The 26,479-nt window shown below is 39.7% G+C and overlaps 1 protein-coding gene across 4 annotated transcripts in view; it reads right to left on the reverse strand.

Annotated features, from left to right (window-relative positions):
• Positions 1-26,479, reverse strand: part of RAB3GAP2 (RAB3 GTPase activating non-catalytic protein subunit 2) — a 101,146-nt gene that overhangs the window by 23,532 nt on the left and 51,135 nt on the right. For all 4 annotated transcript variants that reach the window (XM_047840634.1, XM_047840637.1, XM_047840635.1 and 1 more), the window contains exons 10-23: positions 24,290-24,438; positions 23,367-23,446; positions 23,148-23,237; positions 20,633-20,772; positions 18,615-18,831; positions 17,906-18,049; positions 17,371-17,453; positions 16,758-16,822; positions 14,204-14,294; positions 11,418-11,545; positions 8,916-9,132; positions 8,436-8,533; positions 1,201-1,306; positions 188-348 (exon numbers count right to left, since the gene is read on the reverse strand). In XM_047840634.1, coding sequence (XP_047696590.1) covers positions 188-348; positions 1,201-1,306; positions 8,436-8,533; positions 8,916-9,132; positions 11,418-11,545; positions 14,204-14,294; positions 16,758-16,822; positions 17,371-17,453; positions 17,906-18,049; positions 18,615-18,831; positions 20,633-20,772; positions 23,148-23,237; positions 23,367-23,446; positions 24,290-24,438 — 1,769 coding nt within the window. The remainder of the gene's footprint in view (positions 1-187; positions 349-1,200; positions 1,307-8,435; positions 8,534-8,915; positions 9,133-11,417; positions 11,546-14,203; positions 14,295-16,757; positions 16,823-17,370; positions 17,454-17,905; positions 18,050-18,614; positions 18,832-20,632; positions 20,773-23,147; positions 23,238-23,366; positions 23,447-24,289; positions 24,439-26,479) is intronic.

The following is a 26,479-nucleotide window of genomic DNA, read 5'->3' on the forward strand; positions in this document are numbered from 1 at the left end:
CGCATGTCATCTGAATAAACAAGTTAAGGGCAGCACCCCTCACTCCCAATAAGACAAATAAGAACCTGCTGAGCACACATTTCAAACTCCAGATGTTCCGTAACACTGAAGACACCGCAGCCCCGACGCAGGCTGGACAGGGACGGACCCAGCCCATCCAAACATGGGCGCGCCCCTGCCCACTTACTTTCTTCTCAGTCAGACTGTTCGAGATCTGTGCGGCAACGGAATGGCCGACATGTGCAGACAGCAGGGCGGCCCCGTTGTTCTCCGACTGAACACAAGCCGTCCGCATCTGCTGCCACCACGGGGACACAGACTGGGAGTCCCAGGTCTCGTCGATGGCCACTGCAGGCAAAAAGAGAAAGTTAAACAAGAGACTCGGAGCTTGTCGATTTTTTCTGGTCCAATCTTTACATCAAATGTAATGCAGAAGCTAAATTCCCTAGTTATGCACTGGTAGATTTCTGAATGACTCAGAAAACAAATCCATAACTTCTCTTATCAAAATACTTATATCCCATTTATTTAGGCTGCCTTTAGTGGTCTTGCTTCTGAATCAACTGTAAATCTGTGGAATATTTTCATCATTGCTGAAAACTACTATTGAATTTTTTTTTAAGTTTTATTTTACTTATTTTGAGAGAAAGCAAGAGTACAAGCAGGGGAGGGGCAGAGAGAGAGGGAGAGAAAGAAGCCCAAGCAGGTTCTGCACTGTCAGCGCAGAGCCCGATGCGGAGCTCGAACTCACGAACCCTGAGATCCTGACCTGAGCTGAAACCAAGAGTCGGATACTTAACTGACTGAGCCACCCAGGTGCCCCACTACTACTGAATGTTTTGATGTAACGGATTATTATTCTAATGAGGCCAAAAATAATTTAAAAAATGACCTCCACCAAAGACCATATGACTTACCTCAATGAATTAAGAAAACACATTGTTCATATCACATTACTTTTATGACACAAAATATAAATTTAATTTCCATAAAGCATGCTTTGAACTCACTGAGAGCCATTCATACATAAAAGAATCTGTAGAGAAACGTTTTGTACACTGTAGTCTCCTTTTATTTCGAGAAAGCATCCTCCTTTCCCAGTTTTGTGGTTTTCAAATGGTAATTAATCTTCATTTGCAAAAGCAGCAGCCTGCATCTCAGGGCTTGGGGAACCATGGTTTCCACCGGCATCTATCTTACCTCTCATCTTGCTCAGGAGGGACAGCATCGTGTGAAGACAGCACACAGACTGCGGTTTATCCAAAATATCTTTTTCCTTGGAAAGCCAAACACTTAGCAGCAGAGCCTGAAATCAAATTTAAATAATTTTCAGTAAAATAAATAAACAAAAGGTTGCAGTTTTCAAGAGAGCACATGTGCGTATATGATTCAGTCCTTCCGAGGGAGAAAGAAGTGGTTGCTTATTGTATCACATAACACGAGGGACAGAAAAGGTACCTTGTCTACTTAAGAGATTCTCTATCATCTGTCAGATAACTAAATTCCACCAATTCCATCTCTTCTTTGGGTTAAGCATTGCCTTCCAGGTTGAGCCTTGATTACGGAGGATATTACCAGAAAGGTCACTACCAAGTTAGCATAGATCGCTGTGGATTGGTGAGAAGCCACTCAGCCGACTGGAAGAAAGGAAGGATCTGGAGCTGTGGACCATACCCTGCATTGGCCACGAGGCACTGTGGACTTGGCAATGGTGAACAGACATGTACAACTATCAGATTCTAGTCTTTAAATAAGGCATGAGAAACAGACTTTAAGCAAAAACACCTAAATCAACATAAGTGACTTTTAAGATGCCTATGAACCAGCATACCTACTGAAAACTCAAGTATTTGAAGATGTATAAAATTTGTACACAGATAATTCTGAGATAATGAGAAGTTCAAAGGCACAGCACCACACCTCTCGGTACTGGTGTTTGTGAAAAGCCTGGACCTTCATGTAAAAAAAAAAAAAAAAAAAAAAGCCTTGAAAATAAAAGGTTGATTATCACTTTAAATATATTAGTACAAGTAATTCTCAAAAATTCAGAAGAGTAGGAAGTTGAAGAAGTGTGTGAAGGAAATTAACCTATGAGAATGACCTATGGGCCAGGAGAGGGAAGTACCTGCCAGGCATCACCCCGTTCAATTCCAACAACCTTGTGGCAGGGATAGTCTCCCACATTGTACATATGACGAAAAGTAACTTACCCGGTACCATATAGCTAATGAGTTAGGCTTAAAGTCTGAACCTAGATCTGCTGGATTCTAACATGCATGTTTTCTTTTCTCTTTAAAAAATTATACATGTGCACAGGCATGTACATGTACAAATAAACTTACACGTTACATAATTTTTACAAATAAAAAATACACACTTTTAAAAGTACTGTTGTTTTCTTTTGTTTTTACTTGTCTCCCTTTTTTAACTCTTATGTCTCTCCCTATGTCAGCCTTTCTACCTCATCCTATCCAGGCTCTGGGCCGTCAGCACCGAGCCCGATGTGGGGCTCGAACTCACAGACTGTGAGATCATGACCTGAGCCAAAGTCGGACGCTCAACCAACTGAGCCACCCAGGCGCCTCCAAAACTTTTTTTTTTACAACCGAATATGTGCTTTCATATTTGCCTGCGTATTCATAAGACAATGTGAACAATAATAAGTGCTAGTGGTTATACAGAGCTTACCATGTGCCAAGCCACTAGTAGTGTTTTAAGTATAGCTACCCAGAGAGCATTAGGCAGGGGCATAACAGAGAGGTGGTCACTGCTTTATAAAAACACGGTCATATTATGCCACGTTCACTCCACTTGCCACACAACATCCTATGTAGTCCACGAAGTTTTGACTGACTTTATCCACTTATCAAGGTTATTCCCTCTCTTCCAGATCTTCTCGTAACCTCATACAACAGTGCTACTTATAACCACTAGGCAGGCTAAAAAAAAAAAAAAAAAAAAAAAAGTTGCCTGTAAAGGCAACAAAGACACTCCAAAATCCAGAACTTAACCGTGCCAGTGTTCGATGAACACACGTGCTATGAAGCAAATCAAAAGGAAATGGGGGAATTGGCACAATTTATCTTTTAGCTTCACTGTTAAGTTGCCATTAGATTCACTCTGAATAATTTCAGGCACAAAATATAGGCCCCAGGGGTATTTTAAGAGCACATCAGGTTTCTTTTTTTAATGTTTATTTTGGGGAGAGAGAGAGCGAGCGAGCGAGCGAGCATGAGCAGGGGACGGTGAGAGAGGGGGGAGACACAGACACTGAAGCTCCAAGATGTCAGCACAGAACCTGACTTCATGAAAGCAGAGATTATGACCCGAGCCAAAGTAAGAAGCTTAACCAACTGCACCACCCAGGCACCGTGCAGGTTTCTAAACACACTTACAGATTTACAGTCTGTCTTTTCAAGCTTGATTCGTCTCCTCATCAGCAACAAAGTTTCAAAGTGCTCAAAAAGGTACACAACCCAAGGGGTTACTGCAGACTAAATCCTACTTAGACAAAGTATATGCCATACCCTGAATCTTTCTTCATACTATAAACCCTTCTAGTTTTCTCTCCAACTAACCATTCCCCCTTACCCACCACCACCTTTATTTAGCAAATTCCAAAACAAAACAAAACAAAAAACTATTCTACTGAACCCTCTTTCTTTGTCTCTCTCTGGGTCAGCCCTGTTTTTCTAACTTTCTTCCACCAAGGTAATCTTTGCTTATGACACAGTGGGTGTTCCCCCTTTTCAATAAACTTTAAAAATTCCAATCAGCTTTGCTTTAGTTTGCATGTAAAAAGTCAGTATGAAAGAGAGGATGCCATGGGAGTCATCAGAACACAATGACACAATTTTAGGATCACTTACAAGCAATAGGAAGATTTTTTAAGCATCAGAAAAAAGGTAAAAGGAGAAAAATAATCAAAGAAGAGAATACAGAGATAAGATACCACATAAAAACATACACATGAACATACATAACAGAGTAAGCATACAGAAGGTAGCTGTAACTAGTAAATACGAAATATTCTTTCAATACATCACAGTAAAAAATGTCAGCTTATTTACAACGTGGATATTCATACTATAAATGTATACTGTTGTTTCACACACAAATGTCACGTCTTGACACACTACCAGATGATATGTGAGTATGAGATTTTTATTAAGAGAAACTTTGAGAGGAAATTCAGTTAATTCCTCTTTTCTAAGTCAAGCAAGATCTAAGACCTGGTAAAACCTGTACCTAAGAATGAAACAGAAAATCCCAGGAGTCCTTGGTAGCTGCTTCTAATGCTTAATGAATTAATTGTACCTCTTGCTAAGTATCCTCCTGTAATAGTAATAACCCAGATGTTTTAAACCCTTCCCTCAGCAGAAATGCCAGCAGACAGAATGTGAGGAAGCCATCTGTTAAGTCCAGTCTCTACTTAAAAGAAACTTCTCTTGTCAGTTTTTTGGAGGAGCCTTACTTTCCAGTCTTTGCTGAAAACTAGATCTGTTTTGGGTTACAGATTTAAAACTTGATAATATTCCACTGAGGGTAATTAGAGCTTTAAACATTATCGTTTTAAGCATTTAAAAACTATCGGGCTATCGGTCTGTGAATTACACTAATATAGTAAAATAGTGACTAAATCAAATGTAAGTTTGACAAAAAAAATGGTAAGTATATCTAGAAATATTTCTAAACTTAAAAATATATACCGCCCAAACACATACAACCTAGATTACAAGTACCAAATTTCTTCATGAACATAATTCCAATAAAACTATTATGAAAATACTGCAGAAAAATAGGAAGAATTAGCATTTCAAATAGTGTGTCTTTATAACAGTAATAATATATTTTGCTGAAAGACCAAACACCTTTTATTCATAATGTTTATGTGCCTAACTCCTAAAAGTCTGTTACTCCTTGAATATAATAGACATTTATTCTCTTTAAAAAAACCTTTTAAAATTTAATAGCCTAAAGAAATATCACTGGCCAATATTTTGACACTGGCACTAACTTCTTTGGGGATGAGCAGGATGAAGCAGGACACACACTTACTACACGGGGACACAAAACCCCTGCACTTTATCTCCCCGAGGTCAGATGGCTTAGTTGCGGCCTCAACGTGCCGGCCACTATTTTCTCTGATCAACGTGACCACAATGACCAAGCAGCCTTCTTGAAAAGCTTGTCTTTTTTTTTTTTTTAATTGTATATTCCATTTCTTACTCTTAACTCTTAGGCTTTGTATTTTTTTTTTTTTAAAGACATTCCCCCTTCCCTGCCTATTCATACTATTAATTACACACTTTAAGTGAAAACGCCTTGTTTATTTCTCTGTACTCACGGCAGGATTTTTAAAAATTACACAGCTGCTTAACAGCTTTCAGCTATTGATAAAATACTTCTAAAAAAAAAAAATCTAGCCGTAAACCATTTGTCTGAGAAAAACAAGGGAAAAGAGATGAATCATTTGGAATGTGTGAAATACAATCTCTCAGATGCGTTTTTAAAATAATTTCAAATTATAACCCATTTTATAAATTCTACAGCACAATATTTCTATAGATCACAGCTTTATGGGTTTAAAGCAGGGAGATTTCCTACATAATATGCGTCACTTGATTACCTTACAACATCTACATATTTACAATAAAGTTCACTGATTTTAAGTTGGGTGGCCAACATATCTTCATTCCCCAAAGTTCCCTTGTGCTTCCTGGTGTCAGTCTCCAACCCCCACCCTCATTCTCCAGCAAACGCCCATCCCCCCCATCCCTATATTTTTGCTTATTCTAGTATTTCATACAACTGAAATCATACAGTGGGCAGTCTTGTTTCTGGATGTTTTCACTTAGTATAATGCTTTTGAGATTCATTCATTCATTCATTCATCGCACAGTTATTCTGTGTACCAGTAGTTCACTCCACTGTATGGATACCATCGTTTATCCATTTATCAGCTGGCGGATATTTGGGTTGCTTGCACTTTGGGCTGTTACGAATAAAGCTGCTGTTAATATCTGATTCCAAATCTATGTGAGCATCTATTTTCATTCCTCTTAAATACCCAGGAGTGAGATTGCTAGAGTTTATAGTAAATTTATGTTCGTTATAAGAAACTTTCAAACAGTTTTCCAAAGTTGTTGTGCTATCGTTTGCGTTAGCCGTGCTGAGAGCTCCGATCAGTCCACAACTTCTTCGACACTTGATGCCATCAGTAGACTTCATTTCAGTCACCTTCTTGAGAAAGAGGCTACCGTACTTTTGTTTAGCATTTCCCTAACAGCAAATGATGCTGAACACCTTTCAGGTGATCACTTGCCATTTGTATGTATCTTTTTTGGTGATGGGTCTGTTCAAATCTTTTGCTTTTTTTTTATTGTACTGTTTGTCTTATTACTGAGTTGTACAGATTCTTTCCTACTGTGGCTACAGTTCATTTATCAAGTATAAATTCTGAAAGAGAGGCTTGCCTTTCAGTTTCTTAACAGCTGTAAAACATAGAAGTTTTGAATTTTGATGAAGTGTAAATGACCAATATTTTTCTTTTATGCTCATGCTTCTTGTGTCCTATGAAATCTTGGCTCAATCCAAGCTGTCCCCTATGTTTTCTCCTGTAAGTATTGTAGCTTTAGCTCTTATATTTATGTTCCATTTTGAGTTAATTTTTATATATGGAGTGAGGTAAGATTTGAGGTTCGTATTTTCCCAGTTTCTTAGACCCCAGACTTAATGCAAATAACAATTTGTTGATATTGATTAAACACAGTGTGAAATAAGAAGTCTTCTGTACTCATCCTGTTTAAGCATCTCAACTTTGAATAATAAGCAATACTTACCTCCTCTTTTTTTAACTTTTTATTTCATAACAGTGAAAGATTCACTAGTGGCACACACACACACACACACACACACACACACACACACACACAAAACACTCAAGGAAGTTCCATGCACCCTTCCTGCAGTCTCCCCTAATGCTAACATCTTACACAATATCAAAACCAATAAATTAACACTGGTAAAATTCATAGAGTGTATTCAAACTTCACCAGTAATACATGCACCCATACGTGTGTGCATGCAATTCTACCAAATGTGTAACTTTGCAAACACACTACCACTATAAGCACTTAACTATACATCAGCACAAGACTCCCTTGTGTTAATCCTTCTAGCCATACCTGTCCCTCCCCGCTCACTCACCCATCACCTTTGGCAACCACTAATCTATTCCCGATCTCTGTAACTGTGCTATTTCATGACTGTTACAAAAACAGAATCACACAGTACATGTCTTTCTAAGATTGACATTTTTACACTCAACATATCTTCCTTGCGGTTCACTAGAGGTGTTGTCTCAATCAGTGGCTCAGTCCTCTTTATCGCTGAGGAGTATTCCTGGTAAAGCTGTACCACAGTTTAACCATTCCCCCCACTGAAGGACATTTGCGTAGTTTGCAATTTTGGGCTATTATAAATGAAGCTGGTTTTGGGGTGCCTGGGTGGCTCAGTTGGTTAAGCATCTGACCCGATTCTGGCTCAGGAAATGCTGCCAGGGTCATGAGATGGCGGGATAGAGCCCTGTGTTGGGCCCCACGCTGGGCATGGAGCCTGCTTAAGATTCTCTCTCTCTCTCTCTCTCTCTCTCTCTGCCCCTCCCCTGCTCATACGCACATGCTCTCTAACAAAACCAAAAAACGCTGCTTATGAAAATCCATGTACAATCTATATGTATCTTTAACTACTTTACTTTCGGACATACATACTGCAAAGTGACACAGAATGGAATCTGTTTTTAGAAGATTAAATGTTCAATTAAAACAATACATGACCACAGTCAACAGGCTTACGGAGGGAGATTGCCCAAATCCTGGCCAAAATAGGAGATGTTAGTAAGGATGTGAAAAAGTATGTATTTGTGCATGTAAGAGGGGAGGGAACAGAAAAGGGATGACGACAGGGTCCTTTGCAGAAGGGCAAACATTTAGTGTTGTCATTCTCTACTGGATGATTCTTTTGTTTTACATTTGTTATAGCACAGAGACTAAACCCTAACCTATTTTCAAAGTTTGGGAATGTTTGATAACAACTCTGTATTGCTTTAAGGGAAGTTGATTTTGTTCTGTAAATAAGACCTTTTTTAGTTCCAATATGAACATTTTCCTTGATGATCACAACCCACTATAAATGCACGCATATGTGTCAGATTCTAAATTTATTTTAGGCCAACCATGGAACATGCATGCTACAACTTACAGAGAATTAGAGAAATAATTATTACTCAAATATGGTAACTATACGTTTCTCTGATCATTTTTGGGAGGTTTGATGTATGTTGTATGATATGCTTTAGACAATGGCATTTAAACAAAAGACTGACACTTCCAGATGACATCAGCAGGGAAGAAGAGCATGCGAAGAAACCTTACCAACAACAGCTGAGGGCTAAGTCCAGCTGACTCCAATGTACGACACATATCCTCAGTAGAGCTTTCTCCATGCAAACACTTCCAAAAAAAGAAGCTGCCTAGTAAAACAAAAGCAAAATGCATGAACCAACAGCTACTTACCATTTGGACTAACATTCTTCCTGAATTGCAACCTAGATCCTCAGAGAAGCAATACAGCACAAGAGAAGAGAAATGAATGGTTCGGTTTGTTGACTTTATAGCAGAAGGCAAATCATTCCATGTCTAGCACTGTCTCTTTAGTATAAGTAATAATCAATAAAACTTTTATGACATAGTGTCTACATATCCAGAGTATCTTATGTTAACTGAAAAACATACATTAAATTTTCTCATTAATTTACTTTTGAAACAAACTGAATCTCTGAGATGCTGTGAACTCCTCCCAGGCTTTCATCCAGAAGAGGCAGGTTTCAAAGAGCAGTTTATCATGCCACCTACCTAAAGCCACATACTCCTCTTCACTCATCTTTTTTATGTTGATCGCATCTTTCTCATATTCTAAATATTCCAGGAATGTTTTTACAGGCAACACACCATCCTTATCATCAGAGAATCGGACGGTAGTAGTTCTGGACTTTTCCTGTTTGTACTTCTCTAGTAATGCCTGGAGCTTATGCAGTTCTTTTTCATCAAGCCTCAGTAACACAGCCAAGTCCTTAAAAAATAGGAAAAAAAAAGCCTTGAATAGACCATGACTCTTTCTCTGACTCTGCCAAAGGAGTCGACCCCATTATCTGAGGTGAAATTCAAGGCTATGAGCAAAAGACGGCTATAACGTACTCCGCTTAAAACTTTACTCTCAAATCACGAGTGGGGTGTTATTTAAATAAATTAATCTTGAAATACTACATATAACTAAAAGTACCATTTTTATATAATGTCTTGAGAATATTCTCTTCTAAAATGTTCGGATTACACCTAATCGTATTAATGTATAATCAGAAAAAAATTACAAGAGTATCAACTACAACCCTTGTGATTCTTGTGATTCTAAGAAAACTAAAGGTCTGTTTGAAACAATATTTATTAAGCAGCAAAAACACAATAAAATAAAATACTGGAAACCAATCATCACTGTATTTACATGCATATCCTCTATGTAACTCTTAGGGACACAGGGATTGAAAAGTCACAGATAACATCCTGCCAGCCTTTCAAACGATTTTTATATCCCGTATGTGCAAAAACATCTCCTGATACTATTATTTTTCTAAATTAGGAATAAGCATACACAAACACACACATACGTAAGAGACCATTTTGCCACAGCAAGCACAGCTTTCTTCCCCCCATGCTACCTGATAAAACTGCGCTTGTTTAAGAATGCAGCTTTCTATTTATTAAGGCTGTTGTTTTTAAAAACAAGCAGTAAATTGCAAAATGCACTGAACACACACCAGCAGTTCAATGCTATACTGAATTGATATGAGCTTATATGAACTATGTCCCACAGACAACAAGAATGATTTCAAATTTCAATTTTAGTTTTACATGTACAATATTGGCCATTCAGCCTAGAAAATGACTGTATATTTTTGAAGGATCTAAAAGTCCACAGCAAAACATAATTTTTATAATTCTTAAAAAGTGCTTTAAAACTTAAAAAAAGAACAATCGGTTAAGAAACTGATTTCTTAAATTTTCTAAATCTTTTCTATTTACAGACTATACTGGGGCTATTAAGTGGAAATGAATTCTATAAGGGATTATTAATGACATATACTTAACTTTCTCTGGCAAAGTAGGAGGGTTTGGATCTTACAAAAAAAATTAAGCACTTAAGAATCTATGAAACGTCTAGGCAATCCTACAGACATAATTAAATCAACCTGACCTTTTTGTTGTTTGAAAGATTTTATACTATTGCTGAAGTAGAAAGAAAAGCAAAAGATCCCCAAAAATGGCTTTGTCGTTTATAATGGCAATCATAGAAAATGATGAAGACTGTTAAAATGCTTTTATGAAATCCATCTATAATCCCAAAGATTAAAAAGATGTTAAGAATATGTAAGTGGTTTCCAATAGAGAAAAATCTTCTTGTTTTTGTTTAAAAATTTTTTATTCACATACATATATTTAAAACAAAAAGCTTCCACTTTAAACCTCAATTAAGTTTCAGATACACCTGGTAATTTTCTAAAAGCATTATCAGGGACTTGACAAATAACTAAAATCACTTAGATAATTTTCCTTTTGAGAGAGAGGTGGAAGACAAGAGGCTTTCAGGGCAAGCGACCTGCGCCCAGTCACACACGAATCTGAGGGAAAGACAGGACAATATTTCCCTCTGTTCCCTATTAAGAAATTTATTTATTTATTACTTACTTCCTTCCCTATTGATTGCTCTGTATGGAAAGTAAGAATTTGTATACACGCCCCAGAAATGAGTAATACTGCACCGTAATGAAGATTACAAGGCGCTGCCATTTTTTAATGTTTTACAGAATAAAAACATAGAACAGTTACTATAATGAAACACTATGATGTAAGACAGAATTTTTTAAAGCATTATGTAGTATACAACAGAGCAAGCTGTAGGAATGTGTTCACAACACCACCACAGAAAACCAATCTCTTCTGTTTGGCAGAATCTTTTTTTTTTTTTTTTCTTTAAAGAAATTAAAATTTTCCTACTTTAGTAAACCAAGTTTATTGTAATTGGCAAATCTTGTCAAACTTATGTGGTATGAAGTAACCTTAAAAAAATGAGAAAAAAAACAATGCTTCTACGGTAGTAAAAATAGATTAATAATAAAATGTAATATCTTAGCATAAATAATATAAATTGAACATTAAGGCACGGAGAGCCAGCAGGGGGTCTGGTAAAGAAATACACCTTTATACTTCCTAAAAATTCTTAATTTTCTACTTTACTATCAATTAAAACATTAAAAATAATCCAAGAGATTATTTTGTATGATGAGGAGTAGAATTACTTACGTTATCTGAGAATGGTGTGTCTGAATGAAAATCAAGGGAATTTAACTGACTGACAGACTCATAAAGATGGAGTAGTTTCAGTTTATTGGCACAAAACTGTAGCAATCCTTCATCCACAGACTCCAGTTCTAAAAAGGTGGAGGCGAAAAAATACATTAAAGAGCTCTAGTTAGTCGACTCACAAAAGATTTTTCTCTCATTAACATTCATAGTCTTATATACTTCCCTGATGTTTTATTATTTTTTTGATTTAATTTTTTTATTTTTAAAAATTTATATCCAAATTGGTTATCATATAGTGCAACGATTTCAGGAGTAGATTCCCTAGTGCCCCTTCCCCACTTAGCCCATCCCCCCTCCCACAACCCCTCCAGCAACCCTCGGTTTGTTCTCCATATTTAGGAGTCTCTTCTGTTTTGACCCCCTCCCTGTTTTTATATTACTTTTGTTTCCCTTCCCTTATGTTCATCTGTTTTGTCTCTTAAAGTGAAGTTTTGTCTCATGAGTGAAGTCATATGATTTTTGTCTTTCTCTAATTTCACTTAGCATAATACCCTCCAGTTCCATCCACGTAGCTGCAAATGGCAAGATTTCATTCTTTTTGATTGCTGAGTAATACTCCATTGTATACATACACCACATTTTCTTTATCCATTCATCCACTGATGGACATTTGGGCTCTTTCCATACTTTGGCTATTGTTGATAGTGCTGCTATAAACACGGGGGTGCATGTGTCCCTTCGAAACAGCACCCCTGTATCCTGTGGATAAGTGCCTAGTAGTGTAATTGCTGGGTCGTAGGGTAGTTTGACTTTTAGCTTTTTGAGGAACCTCCATTTCCAGAGTGGCTGCACCAGCTGGCATTCCCAGCCTGATGTTTTATTCTATTAAATATTGGGGTACTTAATAAGCTACAAGTATATATTTTCCACCATGGAAAAATATCCAAATTCTTAAATGAAATAAGGCAGACTAGTAGTGGAGGGGAGGTGGGGAAAAACAGAAAGAGCTACCTGAGTCTAATACTCAATTTTTAAAACACTAAACTGAAAGCAGCCTTGAAGGTATCCTCTGTCAGCCCGGAGCTCACACGCTGCCTCCTGTGCCCACACACAGAGGATGGCCGGCAGGAAGCTGCCTGGCTCCCGTTACCATGGTGCCTGCTGCCAACTGTGACTGTGACAGGCCCACCCTCAAGGGAGGCAGAGACCAAAGTGACATTCCCCGTCTGTCCATCAGGCTTCTTGAAGAAAGTTTAATATCAGAGAAATACTCCTCTCTGTATAAAACATGCCTGTGTGGCAACTTACAAAAATTTTTTAACCTTTTATTTATTTTTGAGAGAGAGACAGACAGACAGACAGACTGCAAGTGGGGGAGGGGAAGAGAGAGGGGAGACACAGAATCCCAAGCAGGCTCCAGGCTCTGAGCAGTCAGCACAGAGCCCGACGCGGGGCTCGAACTCACAAACCGTGAGATCATGACCTGAGCCGAAGTCAGATGCTTAACTGACTGAGCCACTCAGGCGCCCCTCCTGCATGGTAATTTAGATATAACCTAATATAAAACAACTATTATTTCAAAAGACAGACACTTTACCTCCAAGAGTTATTATAGCCACAATAAAACTTATTAACATATTAAACAGGTAAAATTTTTAGGAATCCCAGTTCTGGGTAGAACTTGAAACCAGTGATGATTTTATAGAGCTCCAAAGTGGTGTTTGGTTTATTCTCAGCTCAGTGCAAGATAAATTCTTATTTAATAAATTTTCAGATTTTGATAAAGCCTTGAGGGACAGGGGAGCTTCAGAAGCATACTATGCTTTTTAACAGACATTTCCAACAAGTTGTATGCACTAAAGAAGTTCACTATCTTCCAAAAGGCAGCTTTAATTACGTGTGGAGAAAGCAAATCTCAAAATTAGGATGCTGAAAGTGTTGAAAGAGGATACTATGATTTGCTAATTAAACCACTTTACGTTGGCTTAAATATAAATATAAAGCTGGCTTTATATAATTAACATGACAAGCAGAAAGTCACAACTAGATGAAGTCTGCAAATTGCACACTACAATTTAATTGATGTTAGGGATTCTGAATAAATTGCATTTTGCTGGGCTAGCTAGCTGGAGTACAGAGTTAAAATCCTACAGATAGAGACGTAATTCTTTTTTGACGAATTCTGAACAGCAAAAAACAAAAACAAACAAACAAACAAAAACAGAACTAATAATTTACTCATAGTCTGATTTGGGAAGTCCTCAGTTGTTCCTGAGGGAAATGGATGAGAAAATGTGGATTCTATACACTAAAAGAATATTAATTCAAAGCATAAATTTTCTTATCATCTTCCCTGTCAAAACAAAATTAAAGAACTCTTCATCTGCAGAAACCGTTCTCCTCCCATAAAGGTAAACAGAAGAAAATGCCAGCAAGAGAACCTGGCTGTTTTTTGCACACCACCAGCTCATCTCCTCCCCGTGCCAATGGCTTTCACATGTGTATAGCTGTATCAGAATAATCACTTCTCGCCGTGCTATGCTGGTGTCCTTCCCCCAGTAGAGAGATTTGAAAGAGAAATATTTTTATATTCAGAGAAAGCTCAGATGAAGATCAGCGCGTATACTAAATAGGGAGTAAAAGTCTCCAAATACCATGTCTTATATGTATTATTTCCACGCTGAAGTAACATCATGGTATCTTTCACAGGAACAGCTTTCTATAATCAGAACTGTAAAATCTGAAGTGAGACCAGAACCTCCAATCAGTACAAACCCTATTACCTTGATTTTTTAAAGTGTCCATTAAAGTCTGAGTGATGTTTCTAAGGCAGGAAAATGGTAAACGTTCACTTGCCAAAATGCTTTCCAAAGCCTGGAAGAAAGATATTGAGCAATTGCAACAATTAAAAGGTAATGATTTTGTTTTTTAAGCTTTGTATTTATGCCTACACCTTTGTTGCCCCAAATTCCCAAGGAAGCTCCATTGGTAAGATGTTTTAGCATACGTACCTGAGAATGAGGGTTGCATCATACGTAATAATCAATGAATTTCATCGTATACCCAATATGGTGGATGACAAAGAGTCCGGACTCAGAATGAGACAACTAGAAGGCAACTGGTGTTTAACAGAACGGCCAAGACAAACAGAAACCGAGACAAAGCCATTCACCAGTAAGAAGAGTGTAAGTCTATACCCCACGGGCATAAATGAAAAGCAGAGGCTGTTGCTGATGTGCCAATAACAAAATCTGACAAGAACTTAATTACTGCTTAATGAGTGCATTTGAGCACGGCCAGGTCAACCTACAGGCCATGGGAGATATATATGGCGCCACCTCACCCCAGCTACCTCTCCTGCCCTCTCCCAGTAGATGCTCTAGAGCCTTCACCATAGTTCCAAAATCTCCCTTTGTGCCTAAAGAAGCAACCATCAGAATCACCAATGGGTAGACACAGCGGCTGAAGCTCATACTTACCCTTTCATACTACCACGTTAAATTGGCTTTTTTATCGATGAGATTACATAGTTTCAAAAGCAGGCTGAGAATATGGCATGAGACAAAAATGGTATCACAGCCCCCTCTGTGTGTGGGGGGGAAAGAAACAGGCTCAGAGGGTGGCTCAAGAGGGTTGGGCTCAGAGGGTTGGTCAAGCCCATGATGTAGTTGCCTCAGTACATGGTGGATATAAAGAAAGTGACTTCTGAGAAAGGTAACACCCAAGAAAATGTAACCGCCTGTGTTCTGGTATTTATTACACAGAGGGGCAGCTGGCTGCCTATTTGTTCGGTCTTCTCAAGCCTAACCTGGTTTCCTTTCCCCGCTTAGTGTTGAAAACAATACACAACTTTTACTATCAGCTTTTCCTGCATTTTTAATGAAATTCATAGTTTCACGCACAATTCAGTAGTGCAGTAATTTTTAAAAAGGCCAAGATGACAGTCTGTAATATGCTAAAGTTCCCAGTTTTGTTGTTCCAGGATGTAAGGTAAGAGAAAAGACAGTATCAAAATGAGAAGCCTTGTTTGGGTGAGAGCCCTCCCTTTCTACAGATTCTCTGAACTACCTCTCCTGGGTGCCCGCCTTGTCAGAGGAACGTCAGCTTTCATAACCAAGACTCTGCCCTGAGGAAAATGAGAGCTAATTAGCCCTGTCAGAATGGAAACTGGATGAGAAGTCACAGGGACTTGCCTGTTTTACAAGAAAACAAGAAGAAGTGTCTCAACCAAATGACTACCACAGTAAGAGGAGATAAGAAATCAGTATTCACTAAATTCTCCCACAAATCCGGCATTACTTTAGTTGCTGTGGATTATGAAACAGACATCTTTGGTGAAGACCCTACTTGAAGGGGCTCAAACGAGGTAAAAAGGGAAAAAAAACGGTGAGCTATAACCCATGTACATCACGGTTCTGATTAAAAGTAGACTAGGAGTTCAGAGATGTCCACAGGGATTGAAGCGTCGTGTAAGAACTCAGACAGCCAAAACTCAAGCAGCATTACGAGGGTTTTGATAAAAGGGTGCGAGGACAGAAATCACAGTGAATTGTCACAGCAGAATCCCAAACCTGGCAAAACTCAAGAAGCCTGACAAGGGCCTCTGACACAGCACACGTGAGAAAGCAAACTAGCAGCACAAGGACTTTGAGAAGCAATTTTTCATCAACTAGTACAGCTAGCGTAGCTCGTGCCCTACAATTCCCCTCTTAGGTATAAAACTCAGGAGAAACTCTTGCACACCGGGCACCAGGAAACAAAGATACAGTATCCTAGTACAAGGATAATCACAGTATCACGGTAATGGCAAAAAACCAAAACACCGGCAACAACCTAAATGCCCACTGACAGGAGGCGAGTGAAGAAAGTAGAGTCACAGGGTGGAATCCATACAGTATGTGAGCACGTGCAGTACCTCCATCAACTGTAGAGAAACGAAATTCCGAACACTGGTCACATTAGGGATGGGGGAGGGGACTGAGGAGGGACAGGAGGCTCGTCAGAGTTCCTGGTAACGTTCTATTTCCTCAGGGGACTGGTCATACATAAGGGTTTATTATTATTCTTTAATCTGAATAAATGCTATGTATAGATATGTGTGTCTGTGTCTAAAACATGCATACACGTGTATGGTAGTATTGCTTAATTTTTAAAAGAAAAAGAAGGAGAAAGAGAGACAACACAACTTCCATATATGAATATAAAAAGGATGCATGAATAAAAACATGAAAAGGAAGACGTTAACCTGTCATGTTTGGAGGGAAAGAGGAAAACAAAGGCTTTCTTAAGAGAAATAGGTTACAGCCACTCGTCAGGAAAATTCACATGCATACTTACTTGTTTCTTCGTTGCAGGATACTTAATATCAAGAATTAATCCCTTTATTTCTGTTTCAACCAAATCTACAAAGAGAAAATTAACCAAACTAAATTTTTCACTATTATTACAAGGTAAACTTTATGTGGAAAGAAAAATGCATATATTTGTAGCTATCAGTCAGTCTACAGGACTTCTGGTTTCTCTCACATTGTTACTTTACATGAATGTTAATATCTCCCAGGTGGCAAGCTTCATCTTTACAGAGCAATTCCAATAAAATATATACAGGATTACTTGCAGCTCACCTTATTTTAAGGAACTGCAACTGCTCAGAGATGAATCTTTTTTTTGAGAGAGAGAGAGCACAAGTGAGCACACAACAGTAGGGGAGGGGCAGAGGGAGAGGGAGAGAGAAACTCAAGGAGGCTCCACGACCAGCGCAGAGGCCGACCCAGGGCTCCATCCCACGACCTTGAGATCATGACCGGAGCTGAAATCAAGAGTCAGACTCTTACCCAACAGAGCCACCCAGGCGCCCCTGAACTATTTCGATTGCTCCATTTATAATATGCTATTAATTTAGAAAATGATAAAAGAGCATGCTTTGTTATTTTGACTAAAGGGCACCCACCGAGATTGGGAGGTTTTGTTTTCAGCAGGGTCGCCAGTTTCTTCACTAGGTGCATGTCCTTGGCTCGCTCACACTTCTTGTCGCTAAAACAATAAACACAACAAATTCTTACAGAACATGAAATCGCTTTCCTTCTAAGTCTGGCACACTCCAACTCTCTTTTCCTTTATGTTCTTCCTACTTAACTTTAAAAATCTCTGTCTAGGGGCGCCTGGGTGCTTCAGTTGGTTGGGCGACCGACTTCGGCTCAGATCATGATCTCACGGTCCATGAGTTCAAGCCCCCCGTCGGGCTCGGTGCTGACAGCTCAGAGCCTGGAGCCTGCTTCCCATTCTGTGTCTCCCCCTCTCTCTGCCCCTCCCCTGCTCACGCTCTGCGTCTCTCTGTCTCTCAATAATAAATAAACGTTAAAAAAAAATAAAATAAAGATCTCTGTCTAATGAGAAAAAAACAGCAACAACAAAACAATAACTACAAAACCAAGAGCAAAACACGGGATGGAAAAGCTAGCAGAGGGATACCTGATAGATCTTACCTCAGTGCTAAATGGAAAGGAATGTTTACTGTTTTCACACTTCCAGACACTGGATCAACAAGACAGATCTGGTAAGTCTGTGGCTGCCAGCTCTGACTGGTGACATTATTTAAGCCCATTATTTTATAGCCAGGATACAGAAGCCTGAGGAAATCACATACCAATACGGTAAGAATATTAGAGAAAGGAGAAATGCCAGAAGTGCTTATATTATAGCTAGGGACCCCTACGTTGGTCTCGATTTGGGGGCACCACTAAGTAAAATAAACACTAACTGATACCAAAAACACAAGGGAAGCAGAGGTGACTGGCAGAATGACGCCTTGTTAAAATGTGTTAGAAAAATTAAGTGACAGGCCTATGGCAAACAAAGCATTCACCTCACTTAACATCATCACCATGGGAATCTGAAGGAATCTCTCCTTTTGAGCCCCCACAGCATAAGTAAGGGATGGGGGCAAATGGCAACACCACACGTCACTTTATTAAATTCAGTAGCATATCATGGCCTTTTCATTAAGATTTTTTGTTGTTGTTATTAAATACTTAATCCTTAATTATATACCAGGCACTCACAGGGAAAAACCATAATAGAGAACACTGCAATTCTCAAACGACTCGCAATCTAATAAGTAGCTTTAATAAAAGCTTTACTCGAACAAAAGCATTCCTTTTTGTAACCAGGAAAATGACGGGGTCTGCGGCTTACCTGCAGTGCTTTCCCACGTTGAAGGCTCCTACCCTAGGCCCCTGCTGTGTGCCCCACACTTCCAAGATTCCCCTTCTAGGTGCATAGATCACAAGGAACTGAGCTACACGACTTGGACCCTGAGTATTTCCAAAGGGGGAAAAATCCGTCTTTTCTGGTACTCTTTCATGGAGGTCCTCTACGATTTGCATCCAACCGATCTGTGCATCTCGATACCCTTTGAGACAGAGGAAAAGGGCAGCTAATTAGTTAATTAATCTAGGTTCAACCGTAGCTTTCTGATGCACTCTGGGATATTTTAGCCAGGGGTTTAAGAAGAGCTATAAAAGCACATTACCTTTTTATTATGAAATGGCTTCAACAGAAAAGATAATAATAATTGTAACAAATACTGACTCAATCACCAAGTCATACTAAATCCAGAATTTTGTTAAATTTCCTCCTGATCACTTTTTTTCTTAAAAAAAAAACAAACGGCTGTCATTAAGGCTTCATGAGTCCCTTCCCTGATCCCATTCTCTCCCCTCCTTCTCTTTAAAAAATTCTTTCCCTTTAAAAACTCTGGGGGAGGTTACCAGGCTTGGATTTGAATAAAAGTCCCATTAAAACGTAAGAAAAAGATCAACCTGATCTTGTGCTTTTCAAATCCTGTGGTGCTACGCAGACGGGGGGGGGGGGGGGGGGGGGGGGGGATGTGGTGCCAGGTGGCAGCAGGAAGCCCCTGCCTCTGAGAAGAGGCAGCCGACACAGTCTTCCATCTCAGGGGGGCCCCTTCCACCGGCCACAGGCCCCTCTCTTCCAAATATGGGGGAACAGCACCAGCCGCAGAAGGGAAGGCCACAATGCCTCCAACAACATCGCTGTAGTGGATGTGGGCCCGCTGGGACACCTATGTCTTCTATATTCTGGAAAAGTCTTGCTGAGAACCATCCCTGATGTTATTTCAGAAGACAGACACCAAGAAGAAATGATGTGTCTGCGGTGCTGAAACCTACCTCTATAGACACTTAAACATGTAACAGGTAAACACTGCAGGAATTCTCTGGCAAGAAGGTGATACTGGTCTCCATCTGTCCAGAGTACTTTAATCTCCTCAAATCCATTTTTCCTCGCATTGCTAAGCAGAGACCACATTGCATCACAGCTGGGATTTCCTACCATATTACTGACGTATTACTATTCCAAGGATTCCAAAACAATGCATTCTCCCCTTCTTCCTTGGTCAAAGAGATTTTACCTTTCTCAGGCTGACAATGTGCCTAGATATTTTCAAGTCTCCCTTATAGTTAGGTATGACTATGTGACTAAGTCCTGACTAATGCACTGTGGAAAGAGCTTGGCAGGGAATCATCTTCAAAGCGAACTGGCTCAGTTGGAAGTTCTTCCTCTTCCTTTCTTCCTTCATGGAACTCAGACAAGAAGACTGGAGCTCCAGTAGTCATTTGAACCATGAAATAACCTTGAGTAGGGAAGCTACATAAAAGGCGACTGGGCTCCTGAGGTTGTCATGGGCATATCATTACAATCCCGAACTTGAGTCGTTTATTAGCAACTAACTACAACTCCTAACTGACATTTTACCAAGAAACTGACCCCAGCATATGGATATGGAAGTCAAATAAGCAAAAATTATTTTGCTGTCTTTAGTTTGAAAGACTTAGCATTCTAGATTTGAAGAGAACATCTGACTTAAGTGTGACCTTGTGAAGTGGAATGAATATAACAGGAGCAAGAAACTGACTTCAGGAATTTGACAAGGACAGAATTGAAAAAGACATAAGGAAGAAATTAAAAGCGTATAAACTGATCAAACTTAAAGTTAACAGACCAACTGGACTGGATCAAGTGTGGCTGATGGGAGTTCTTGTTAAAAAAAAAAAAAAAAGAAAGAAAGAAAGAAAGCATATACGTAATGCATTAAGCAGTGTTGTTAATTAGAAGCTGAAGGATGAGAATACTGCTCAACTATAGGGCTAAAAAGCAAATTAACTTTTTTCTAGATTTTTATAAGGAAGTACCTTTCCACATGCGTATTGCGATTCCTCTAGCTACATCCAATAAAATAACTCTGCCAAAATCATCCGTTACTGCTGCCAGCGTGTTACATGGAGACAGACATATACTTTCACCATGGCGTCTAGAATCTGGAAGTCCAAATCTGATATTTAAAAGAAAATAAAAAGCTCAAATCAAACTCCAATCTAGAAAAAGTTAACAGAATAATGAAATGTGTAAATAAAATAGGCAAAATCTGCTTTTAGGTAAAGAAATATAAACTTTGCACGGATTCATGGTGAATTTATTAACTAATCGTACCAGACATTTTGCAACACAAAATGCATAAGAAGTTTCTTCCATTATAAAATAAAAACAGGTAAGTTTTATTTCATAGATTTTCCACATAAGTATCGATAATCTTATATTTTTAGAGAATATCAAGTATAACTATCTTTTCTTGATGAAGTGTTATGTCAGAGGAAACAGTACCCTCATGACCAATTTTAGAATACCACACTTCTATACAAGCATATTTCGTCTGTCCTAAGTTCATTTTTTTTTTTAATATTTTGAGAGAGAGCATACAAACATTCAAGCAGGGAAGGGGACAGGGAGAGGGAGAGAGGGGGGGAAAGAGGGGGGGGGAGGGAGGGAGGGAGGGAGGGAGGGAGGGAGGGAGGGAGAGAGAGAGAGAGAGAGAGAGAGAGAGAGAGAGAGAGAGAGAGAAAATCCCAAGCAGGTCTCAATCTGTCAGCATAGAGCCCCATGAGGGGCTTGAACTCACGAACCGTGAGATCATGACCTGAGCTAAAATCAAGAGCTGGACGCTTAACCAACTGAGCCATCCAGGCGCCCCTTAAGTTTGTATTTCTAACCTCTACTTTCTGCTAGATACCATAATCTACTGGCACCAACAAATCTGCCTGAAGAACTCTCCCTCTTCTAAATAACTATATTTTTATTATTTTTTTTAATGTTTATTTTTGAGGAGAGAGACACAGAGCACAAACAGGTGAGGGGCAGAGAGAGAGGGAGACACAGAATCGGAAGCAGGCTCCAGGCTCCGAGCTGTCAGCACCAAGCCCAATGCGGGGTTCGAATTCACAAGCTGTGAGATCATGATCTGAGCTGAAGTCAGATGCTCAACCACCTAAGCCACTCAGGTGCCCCTAAATAATTATCTTTAAACTGTTCTTGGTCTATAACCAATCTTACTAGAACTGCAAGATAAAAGTAAAGAGGTACTACAAAAGGACCAAGTGCACTCACTTTGAGAAAAGCCCCTGAGACAAAGTGTCCAAATTCTGTTACATCTGTGTGCAGGCAGAGGGCAGCTTGGCTTACTTCTTGATTCTTAAGTGAATTTAGAAAATGTGAGGTGTTACAGTATTTTAAAATAATACGAAACAACCTTAGAGGATAATCTTCAATAAATTTTAATAACAGACAGTTCGTTATATCTCTTTAGTTAAAGAATATCTACAAGGGGGGGTGGATTCTGTTTCCCTTCGTGGTAGTATTTTATATTAGGTAACACAAACGATTTAAAAACAAAATCAAGCAAAAATCACGCCCTGTCCCTGCACAATCTGACAAATACACTATCCTACAGCACCAGTGAAGTCAACAAAAAAGCACAAGCCTGCATTCCTCAGAGTGCTTGAATGCACAGACTCCTCGTTTTTGTTTTTGTTTTTTTTAAAGAAGTTACTAAGCACTTTTTAAGTTTACACAGTTGACTGACAAACTAAACTTTCTTTAAAAAACTGTAACTGCTATCTGGGACGCCTGGGTGGCTCAGGTGGTTGAGCATCTGACTCTTGATTTCAGCTCAGGTCATGATCTCACAGTTTGTGGGATCGAGCCCCATGTCAAGCTCCACACTGCCGGCACAATGCGCTGCTCTCTCTCTCTCTCTCTGTCCCTCTCCCATGCAGGCATGCTCTCTCTCTCTCTCTCAAATAAATAAATAAACCTAACAAAAAACTCAACAGCTATCACAGAACTAATTTTCCTAAAACTTAAGCTAAGGTTCTAGGTGTTTGCAAGAAAGCACACTCCACAAACACACACTGAGCGCCTACTGTATGACAGGGAGACAGCTGTGGACAAAACACATGCCAATCACCTTCCTCGTGGAGTTTATATTCCGACAGAAAAAGTCTCACATTAATGACTTTCAGAAGCTCCACAAACTCATGAGATCAACAAATCAACCAAACTCATAGAAAGACCATCGTGGCGCCTGGGCGGCTCAGTCGGTTAAACACCCGACTTCGGCTCAGGCGACGATCTCATGGTTTGTGAGTTCGAGCTCTGCATCGGGCTCTGTGCTGACAGCTTGGAGCCTGGAGCCTGGAGCCTGCTTCGGATTCTGTGTCTCCCTCTCCCTCTCTGCCCCTGCCCTGCTCATGCTCTCTCCCTTTCTCTCTCAAAAATAAATAAAACATAAAAAAAAATTTTTTTTAAAAGGCCATACATTTCACGGTACATTTTCACAAACACCACAATGGGAGACGAGCACGGCCAACTTGCCTTACAGCTAACGGGGCAGCGGGCTCCACCTTCGGCTTCTGCTTCGGCACCACCTCTTCCTCGTGCTTACTTTTCCAACCGAGCCAACCACTGACCGGAAAGAGAATTTAGAATAAAACCGGGGCTTCCAACATCCTAATGTGCAGATTATCAAAACAGATGTGAAAACCAAGCGAGATACAAATTAGATCATCTTGCAGTCAAGCGTTCCGTAATTACCTGGCAGCGTTAAATAAAGCCGAAGTGAGCTTACTTGCAACAGCCAGGGCAACATGAGATAATAATGGTTGCGTGCTTCCCTGAAAAACAAGACATTTGAAAGAGAACAGGGAATAGCTGACAACCAAAATATACTTTCTAAACAAGGCTTACTTTTAAAGATTTTGAAAGGCTGTAAAGCCTGGACCATCAAAAATAGCATCTTTCAGAGAGTGCAATAAACATGATTTTAGGAAGTAGGAATATAATCAGAAGTTTTAAGTCTACAGTTTAAAAGTAAAATCACCAGCAGTCCATTTTATCTTCAGGATTAGCCTCCTTAAATTGTAATTTAATTTAAAAAGTTTAACTAGGACGTTAACATGGCATTATTCTAGCAAGGCTGTGGATCTCCTGTCTACTCACAACTGGCTCCCGTCCCTCTTTTTTTTTTTTTTTTTAATGTATATTTTTATTAAAGTAAAAAGATAGTTTGGACAATTCTAAGAAGGCTGTTTTATAAGCGAGAAATAAGAGCCAGCAAGTCCAGCACCTAACTTTCCCCTATTTTTAGGAACCAATTTTCACCACTTGTATCCGCCACAGCGGGTAACTTTACAATTCCTGATTTACTGCAGTCTCTGGTGGGCTATGAGTAACCCTGAGACGCTGATTAGTGCACCAGTGTTTAAAGACAAATCAACCGTTCAGGAAGTTGGGGCAGCTGAAATGGAGAAATGTGTTGGTTTTACGCTGACTTTAGTACCTTTTCAGTTCACCTAAAGAATCTAGAAGGAAGTCAGTGGGGACTAATTTTAGCTTACATTGAAAACTTAGAAACGTAAACTGCCTAATCTTTCTAAGGCTAACTTACAATATCCAATTTGCAGACAAGGTGAAAAACCGAGAGAGGCCTTACCCGTGATCAGTGACAAAACTCTTACCTCTAAAGCATAGAAGAAGCCAGTGAATGGATTGGACCCGACAGTGATGTACTGAGACATGGCAGGTGGGCTGTTTTTAATTGCTGCATTAAATCCACCTACATTGGAAGCAGTCTTCATTTGATCAAACGGGGACAGAGTCATAATACCTAATGACGAAACAACAGCAACAACACGTGAGCTAAATGCACTGAAATGACACTGTTACTTCAGGTCATTACATTTTCGATTCCATTCAAAGATGCAAACTGCTTACTTTTATATAACAGATAAAAGTCATTTTTAAATGACTGTAAAACCAATGTCATAAAATATTAAAAGTGCCACCTATTTCTCTAAGCCGTAAAATACTACAAAATTTCAATATTAACTTTTTGACACACACAAACTCAGACAGTACAGAAGGTATCCAGTCTGCCCAGATCTCCAGGCATCAGTCAGTTCCCAGAGGCAACAAGTGAAACCGTGTCTTACGCCACCTTCAGGAGATGTTGTACAACAGATGACAGCACACCAAGTAAAAGGATGTGTGTCTTACTCGTTTATTTCATAAAACATCAAAGAGACGTGCCACGTTCTTCTCAGTCACCCAGAACATTCCACGACGGCCATGCCATAAGTGATTTGACCTCTGATGGATATTTAGGTTGTTTCCCATCTTTGCCACTACCAATAACGCTGTGATAAAGATCTCTGATATGTCTTTGAACACCTATGTACGTCTATCAGTACGGAAAATTCTTACAGACAGAAATTCTCAAAGGGGATCACATTTTTAAACATTTTATTACATACTGTTACACTGCATTCCATAGAGGTGGTGTTAATTTACACGGCCACCAAAAAGACGAGAGCATCTGTGCTCTGTATCCTACCCCTCCCAACACAGCAAAAAACAAACACTTTCAAACCTTTACTCTGTAGTCCAGAAATCCCCAACCTTTTCGAAGGAAGAGTTAACTTTTTGTTTCCCCAAGGCTCTAAGAGTAAAAGCAGACAGACTGCTGACACCCACATGCTTGTCTGGAGTAGCAAAGGAAAAACCAAGGTCATGTAAATTCACCTGGGGGGCAGGGAGAGAGAGATGGGAGCAGCAGGTGGTGGAGGAAGCTTAGAGATCCAGGAAGTAAAGATGTGCTGCTAAGATTCAACCTATGTGGACTCAGGCACACATGCGGTACCTGGGTATTCACATGGTCCGTGAAGATACTCAGTTGGAAAGTTCTAAACTGAAATACACTGTAGATTGGAACAGGAGTTACCCTAATTTTCACATATAGGTATTGCCTCGACTTGACCTGCAAATGGTCAAAAAACACAATGTTCCTGAAGAAGAGTCCTGGGAAAGGAAATACTTTTAGGGAGAGACCGAGCAGGCCATTTGCTGGACTGAGGGATTGAAGTGATCAAATAATTGTCAAAGCTGGACTATTCTCAAAGAGCAGAACACCTGTCCCACCTTCATGAATAAGTTCATGATTCAATATACAAAATGTTTTTACTATGTGATAAAAATCTGCATAACTTTGGCCTGACACTACCAGAATGAAATCAAAGGGTGGACTGTGTGACATATAAATTGAAATTTAAGTTTTGGTTTTTAAAAAAAAATTTTTTTCTTTTAACGTTTAGTTATTTTTGAGACAGAGAGAGACAGAGCATGAACGGGGGAGGGTCAGAGAGACAGGGAGACACAGAATCAGAAGCAGGCTCCAGGCTCTGAGCCATCAGCCCAGAGCCGGACGTGGGGCTCGAACTCACGGACCGCGAGATGGTGACCTGAGCTGAAGTCGGACGCTTAATTGACCGAGCCACCCAGGCGCCCCTGAAATTTAAGTTTTAAAATAACCTCTCTCGGGGCGCCTGGGTGGCTCAGTCAGTTAAGTGTCCGACTTGATTTCAGCTCAGATCATGATCCCCATGTCATGGATGGAGCCCCATGCTGGGCTCTGCACTGGCAGCGAGAAGCCTGCTTGAGATTCCCTCTCCCTCTCTCGGCCCCTACACTAAATGCACCTGCTCTCTCTCCCCCAAAATAAATTAAAAAAAATTTTTTTAAATAACTTCTTCCTGTTCTCCAATAGGCACTCCTCTCCCACAGCCTACGGATTGCTGACTGCATCCCTGAGGTCTTATGTGCGCTGTCCTGCTCTCTGTACTGCAGCAAAGTGGTGAAATCGAGAGACCCGT

The sequence above is a fragment of the Prionailurus viverrinus genome, chromosome F1 (genome assembly GCF_022837055.1).
Source record: "Prionailurus viverrinus isolate Anna chromosome F1, UM_Priviv_1.0, whole genome shotgun sequence".
Classification (NCBI taxonomy): domain Eukaryota; kingdom Metazoa; phylum Chordata; class Mammalia; order Carnivora; family Felidae; genus Prionailurus; species Prionailurus viverrinus.